The 7,291-nt window shown below is 44.9% G+C and overlaps 1 protein-coding gene across 1 annotated transcript; it reads left to right on the top strand.

Moving 5' to 3' along the window:
* Window positions 1-5,611: 5,611 nt before the first annotated feature.
* On the top strand, window positions 5,612-7,020 carry foxd3 (forkhead box D3). The gene has a single exon (XM_070961304.1). The coding sequence runs from the start codon at window positions 5,668-5,670 to the stop codon at window positions 6,862-6,864; it is 1,197 nt and encodes a 398-aa protein (XP_070817405.1). The 5' UTR covers window positions 5,612-5,667; the 3' UTR covers window positions 6,865-7,020.
* Window positions 7,021-7,291: the final 271 nt, after the last annotated feature.

The following is a 7,291-nucleotide window of genomic DNA, read 5'->3' as shown; positions in this document are numbered from 1 at the left end:
CAGAGGCGCTGCGTGGAGACGCTTGAGTCTGTTTTCAGAAGTCTGCAGAACAGGACACATAACAGCATTTTAATACAAATGTAAATAATTAAATGAGGAATGAGGGAATGTCGTTTTCCAATTGTCCTCCAAACGATTCCTTTTTTTTTTTTTTTTTTTTTTTTACCTCAAATGAGATGAAAATGAATCCTATGAGTGAATTTAGCTGGAAAATAGCAGCCTCATAATCAAAGATGACAGTGAAAGAGAGGTTTGGAGACCTTAACACCCACGTATGATTTGCTGACGGGTCAGTACTACATGAGCACAATGTTCATTTCGCTTATTGGAGCGATGGAGGGTGATTTCTGACAACACGTTTATCTCGTTTAAGGTTTAAGTGATTCACAAAACAGGATTTTAATCTGACATTTATTGTGACAGGATAAGTCTAAGTCAATTGTCGGAAAAATGTTTCATTGTTTTCACATTGTATTTTTTTGCTTTCACTGTCTATATTAGATTTTATGTTAGTCTATTTTACACTTATTCTGCTACTGAGAGAAAATATATATGAATATAATGCAATAATATACATTTTTTTCCACTGGCTTCAGCTGCACTATTTGAGGAAATACCAAACCAGAAGATGAGTCAATTGGTGATCATCACCAGTACAAAATCAAATGGGAAAAAAGCGTTTTTTTTTCCTTATAAACGCGCTATTATCATATCCCCTTAATAATGTGAACCATGAATTCAAAGCCCATCATAATGGATGCAATCTCAGTCCAAAACGAAACGAGAAGCTGGAGTGAGTTAACACACAAGGCGAGTCCTTCTACATCACCTGCTGTACCTGTGCAGCCTGGCCTGCTGCATGCTGTCTTTACACTGACGCGTCAAATAGATGGGACGTCCAGCATTTACACAAACAACACACACACACACACACACACACACACACACACACACACACACACAGAGAGAGAGAGAGAGAGAGAGAGAGAGAGAGACGTGCATCAGGCTCTTCTGTTTTGGGGCCTTTGTGCTTTGTTGTGCAGGACAGATGTGGCTCCGGCTCATCCTGCAGCAGGGAGCTTTAAATATGGGCTCCATCATATTGTTTGACAGAAACTCGCAGGTTGATAGAGTGGATTCTTTGAGGAGGGCTGAAAATGGTGATTTCCAAAAAAAAAAAGGAAGAGAGAGAAGAGAGAGAGAACCTCCAGCTCACATGCCTTCCCTGTAGGGCTCTGCAGAATTCATACTGTAGACCAGGAAAAATCCAATCAGAGAATAAAACATTTCCATCATTTATTATTTCTGTGCAACATAAGTGTTGTGTGGCGCATAGCTTTGCGGCTGTGATGACACCCACCCCCCATCTCCCCTTTTTTCCTTTTTTTGAGAACATCTTGTTTTTATTAAATCTGACAAGCTGAAGATTTGGCTACTGGTGTAAAATAATTAACATAATGGTCGTAATTACAGGCGCGCTAACAATGCCATTAATTTATCATATCGTTTTACTAGCTGCTGCCCCCAACTGCTCACTCACCTAATTAATGAAATGAGTTGCCTTTCAAGAGTCTGGCCTCACAAACAGCTGACTTCGATGGAAGGCTGGGAGTCAAGATTCGGATTGTTTTTGGGTTTCCATTTGTCCTGGAATAATATGTTCGTGTTTTGAGCACTTCTAACATCTGGAGATGTGACGTAAACTCACGTATTCTCATATTTGTGTAACAGCTGGTCGATATTTTAAGAACTAATTCATAATTAACGCAGATGTAACATTTTCTGCTGAAATTACACTAAAAATCTTCCAAAAGGGCCGCGAGAGATATTCCAAATTAGATACACAGGATTATTCCATTTGCTTCACAATGACACGTTAAATATGTTTTTAAGAAATCAAAAGATCAAAAGGGGGAGAGAGTGACAATTGATTTAGGGAGTGGACGTCAAAATCCATCCAATCCTGACAAAAAAATAAAAAAATAAAAAATCCGCATCCACCTGTCCCATATAATCCTCCACACGTATCCCCCTGAAAGCCCTTGACATTTAGCTCGCACACATACAAAACGCAATAAAAACGTCTTAAAATCTTCACGTCGGCTCCATATCCGTTATTTTCCACATGTATGAAAAATGACCTTCAGGGGGGCTGATGAATGCGCAACCTTCACAACTTTTCAGTTCGATTTTCTTTGAAATTAGAATTATGATATGGAAATAAAGCAAAAAAAAAAAAAAAAAAAGCAGGAAATTGACTGCAGTGGCGTCAGATAATGTCACACAAAAGAAAAAACATCGAAAAACGTGAAATCACCGCCACATTTCCACCTTAAATAACATGAAATAACAGTATTTAGCGTCTCTCCTCCAGATTCATTCATTTCAACACAACATCTCCTCTCTGCTTTAGTGCTCTTGAGCAAACATGAACCTCCTGCTGCAGGTGATCCTGACCTCTGACCCCAGCCGGGCGCAGGAGCGCACGGGCAAAGAGAAAATAGTCCCCTCTCTCTCAGGAATCACATTATTATGATCACAATTATTTGTCCGGTGACCTTGCTGGTAGTTTGCAGTGATCACACGCGGTGACTGTTTCCTCTCCATCACCTGTGCTGCTGCTCCGCTGTACCTCCTGTCTGCCCCCACCCCTAATGGTTTCATGCGGGAGCGAGTTGGCTTATTATACTAAAAGGTTTTGTCGCGCTAAGCCGTGCATGTGTGCTTAAAACGTACATTTCATTAACAAACTGCGGAGGTATAAAAGCGGATTTATGAGGCTTCAAAAGATCACAGGAAGGACGGGTCTGAAACCCCCTCTCGGTGCTGTTTCAGTCAGGTTATATCAGCAGTTACGCCGCCTTTCACACAACACTGCGACTCTGGGATTTTTTTTTTAAAGGGAGGCTGGCTGCACCTGTCTCTCTCTCTCTCTCTCTCTCTCTCTCTCTCTCTCTCTCTCTCTCTCTCTCACACACACACACACACACACACACACACACACACAGAGAGAGAGAGAGAGAGAGAGAGAGAGAGAGAGAGGCTGGTTAAGACAGTGGTCTATGACCTTCTGATTCCGTTGAAAAAATCGCTCAAAATAAGAAAAATGGCAAATACAAACCAACCGAGTGTGGTTCGTGAAGCTCTTTTATTTGGCTGCTATAAAACATTTTTATGCGCCAAAATGAGGTTTTGGCTACATAACAAACTGTTCTGTTGAGAGCGCAGTCATTTATTATCAAAAAGGTCACTGAGAGACTTCAATGGACTTCTGTCGCTTTGAAGAAATGCACGAAATGTGTCAAATCAGCAATGGAATGAGACAAAGAAAGAAAGAGGAACAAGGTCTTTGATCGGGTACGTTTTCGATTTGAGCAAAGCCTCCCCAAACAAACAACCTTGAAGAAAAGTTCATTTTTGTGATTTATTGCCGGAGAACTTAAATACAGTCTGCGGATAAGCAGGTATACGCACTCCGGTTTCATCTGCTAAGTAGTCCTTATTGACGGAGCTGCAGATCACACAGGTCACAGAGAGATTAACACGAGGCGAGTGTAATCGGAAGCCACGTTTCCCTCCTTTGACCCATACGCGCGTTATTAATGATAGCGTTTGATTAATCCCGCTTCCATCCCGAGCGCAGAGGTGTCGGAGGAGGCGCACGAAGCGGCGCCTCTGCGCGCTGCTGAGGCCAATTAAAAGATCGAATTGACTCCAAAAACCGCGAGCAAAGTCAGCTGAAATAATAACGTTCATGAAAATGCTTTTTGTTCAGACATTTCCTGTTTCCTTCATGTGAGTTCAGTTATGAGAGGTAATTAGGCCTCTGCCATTAAAGGGTGACACGTGGTGTATGTTTAAATAGAACAGTAATATTAGCAACAACACAACAGCGCAGTAATAATTATAATACATCAATAGCAGCAATGTTAATGATAAGATGCTTCTAAATTAAAATTCTGGTCTCATATGGTGTTTTAATTATTATTTCTCTCGGCTTAAACTCCCTTTTTCTCAATTAAAACGCAGAAAAGAGGAGTTTAAGTCGAGAGAAATAATAGTTAATAACAACATGGTTTCATTTCTGATTTGTATATATATCTTAAATATAACATAACATTCAAATAAAGCTTTGTTACATAACTGGCCGGTGTTGATTATAGATATTTCCATTAACCTGTTAAAGGGCTTCCGATGAAATCAAATGAGGGCTTAAAGCGCTTGTGGCACATCAGAATAAATATGGCTGGCTGTTTTGTTAATTTAGCACACATGAAAACGTTAGCTGAAATAAGAACGCCCTGTTCCTGCGGTCCTCCCAAATGTTCTCACACCACGGAGGAAAGCCTCTGTGTGGGATCCGGCATCCTCTCCCTGAGCCCAGCCTACACCGCTCACCTTCATGCTTGTGAATAAATGCTCTCTTTGCATTCACCCGCTGCCCGCATTTCCTACTTTATTCAAATGTAAAATGCTGCAATGATCGGGGTCGTTAGCACCTCTTCAAACTCTTAGGGAAATTCTTTTTTCTCTCCATTCATAGTCGCTGGTGCCGCTGCCGCTCAATATCCTTCCCACCTTCGGCTAATCCTGCGGGAATAAATAGACTTCAATTCACGCTTTGCATTCGCATCTTAGATTTACACTGCGGGATGTGAACATGGAAATATCAAGGCATGCACTTCAGCACCAAATAAACAAAGTACAAATACTTCATTCTCCCGCAAAGTAGGCTTGACGCTGAGTAACATGCACGAAACCGGATGAAATTAACCTGTGGAAAGATGCACGCATGCACAGTTTCACAATTAAAAACACACACGAAGGAACTTAAAGGAGGACTCGGTGGACTTAGCTGTCGCCGTTTTCATTCTGCAGCTTTCAACAGAGTTTGCTTTAGCAAAGTTAAAGGTGCGGGTTGTTTTTACGCGTCGCGTTAATGCGCATCAGATCTTTCAATCACGCGGGCCAATTTTCTCCCCACCTCCCTCCCTCCTCCTCCTCCTCCTCCTCCCTCTGCCACCGTTAAATGGTCTATGACGGACGAACAGAGAAATCAGCGGAAAGCAGCATTGCTGATGTCCCATTGTTGACAAATCCATGAAACAACTCCAGTTTGCATGGTTTAACAGAGAGGAGAGGAGGGTGGAGGGAGGAGAGGAGCGCAGAGGAGAGGGGGCGTCTGTCGTCACCGAACCACGTGTCCTGCACTGATAGTATATCTTATACTGGGAAAAGTAATCTATCAGACAGTCCTTTTAAAAGCTCCGGCCTTTAAAAGCAGCATGTGTCACCTCTACTCGGTTCTCCAAATATCAGTCCTGTAGGAAATACACGCGCCGAGAAGGGACGCCGGAGCGCAAAAGTCGCAACATCTCCAAACAACTTCGAAGCTCGCCGCTTTCCGCAGGCCTGCTCACTTACCGAGTGGAGAGATATCTGGAGAAGTTTCTCTTTGGCTTGACTGGCTTGCTGCCGGTTCAACCGCAATCAGCTTTTTTTTTTGAGACATCCGATCACTTGACAGGTTCTAACAGAAGTCCAGCAGACCCGCCGTGTGTGCGCACTGACCGCGCTGGTCCCACCTACCCATCACACCCTGCTGCTCGGTTGTTTTTGGCTCCGGTAGACTTTTTAAACAACAAAAAAGTGTAAGTAAGCCGTGAGATGACCCTGTCTGGAGGCAGCGAAAGAGCCAGCGACATGTCCGGCCAAACTGTGCTCACAGCGGAGGACGTGGATATCGACGTGGTGGGCGAGGGAGACGAGGAGGGCATGGAGAGGGTGGACAGCGACTGCGACAGCCCGGGGGGAGGCATCCTGCACGACCTCCGCGGAGAAACGGGCGACGAGGAGCTGGAAGACGAGATCGAGGTGGAAAAGGAGGAGATCGGTTCCGGTGGCGGGAGTCCGTGCTGCGAGAGCTCCGGGGAGGGAGAGACAGGCACGGGAAAGGGAGAGGGTCAGGACCAGAGCGCAGCGGCGGGAGGCGGGCTCCAGAAGCCCAAAAGCAGCCTGGTAAAGCCGCCTTACTCCTACATCGCCCTCATCACCATGGCCATCCTCCAGAGCCCGCAGAAGAAGCTCACCCTCAGCGGGATCTGCGAGTTCATCAGCAACCGCTTCCCGTATTACCGGGAGAAGTTCCCGGCGTGGCAGAACTCCATCCGCCACAACTTGTCCCTCAACGACTGCTTCGTGAAAATCCCGCGGGAACCTGGCAACCCCGGCAAGGGCAACTACTGGACCCTGGACCCCGCTTCAGAGGACATGTTCGACAACGGCAGCTTCCTCAGGAGGAGGAAAAGGTTCAAGAGGGTTCAGCCGGACATGCTCAGGGACCAGACTGCGCTCATGATGCAAAGTTTCGGCGCTTACAGCCTCGGGGGCCCCTACGGGAGGCACTACGGGATCCACCCGGCTGCTTATTCCCATCCGGCGGCTTTACAGTACCCGTACATCCCCCCTGTGGGTCACATGCTGCCCCCGGGCGTCCCTCTCCTGCCCTCGGCGGAGCTGAACAGGAAAGCGTTCAACTCCCAGCTCAGCCCCAGTCTTCAGCTTCAGCTCAACAGTCTGAGCACGGCGTCCATGATCAAATCAGAGCCCTCGAACAGACCGTCTTTCAGTATAGAGAACATCATCGGGGTCTCCAGCGCCTCCTCGTCCTCACCGGGCGCTGCTCAGGCTTTCCTGCGGCCTCCGGTGACCGTTCAGTCGGCCCTGCTGAGCGCGCAGTCCCTCTCTCTGTCCCGGACCTCAGCCGCTATCGCTCCCATCCTCAGCGTACCGTCTAACATTATTTCTGGACACGTTTTACCCTCAGCGACGGCGGCGGCAGTGTCCAAATGGCCCTCACAGTGACTTCAGAGCAAGAGAAAATAAACTCTTATTTTTATATAGAGACATTATCACTGGGGGAAGTGCGAACAGCACAAATCAATACAGCGGACTCTGTAGCCATGTAAAGACTCTTGAAACACAGAGAAAAAAAGAAAAAGGAGATATTTCTGTACAGGTAATATTTGTAAATATTTGTAAAAAGAAAAAAAGAATGATTTTACCTGTTTGACTTTTACCGTCTTTATTTCTTTTGTTCCTGTTTGAGATCTGTGATAATTATTTCACATTTTCTTTTTTTATCGGAAGCTCAACTGGACAAATTTTTTTTGCTTCCTTTTCATACAAGACACGAAAAGCTCTGAAAAAAATAGTCTGTTTATAATTAAAAAATATCAAATATATGTAATTCTATGTAGCTATATTGTGTTGTAAACTGAATTTATTTGTA

Source organism: Chaetodon trifascialis, chromosome 4 (assembly GCF_039877785.1).
Source record: "Chaetodon trifascialis isolate fChaTrf1 chromosome 4, fChaTrf1.hap1, whole genome shotgun sequence".
Lineage (NCBI taxonomy): Eukaryota > Metazoa > Chordata > Actinopteri > Chaetodontiformes > Chaetodontidae > Chaetodon > Chaetodon trifascialis.
Note: the sequence above shows the minus strand (reverse complement) of the source record. Positions and strands in the feature narration are given on the sequence as shown.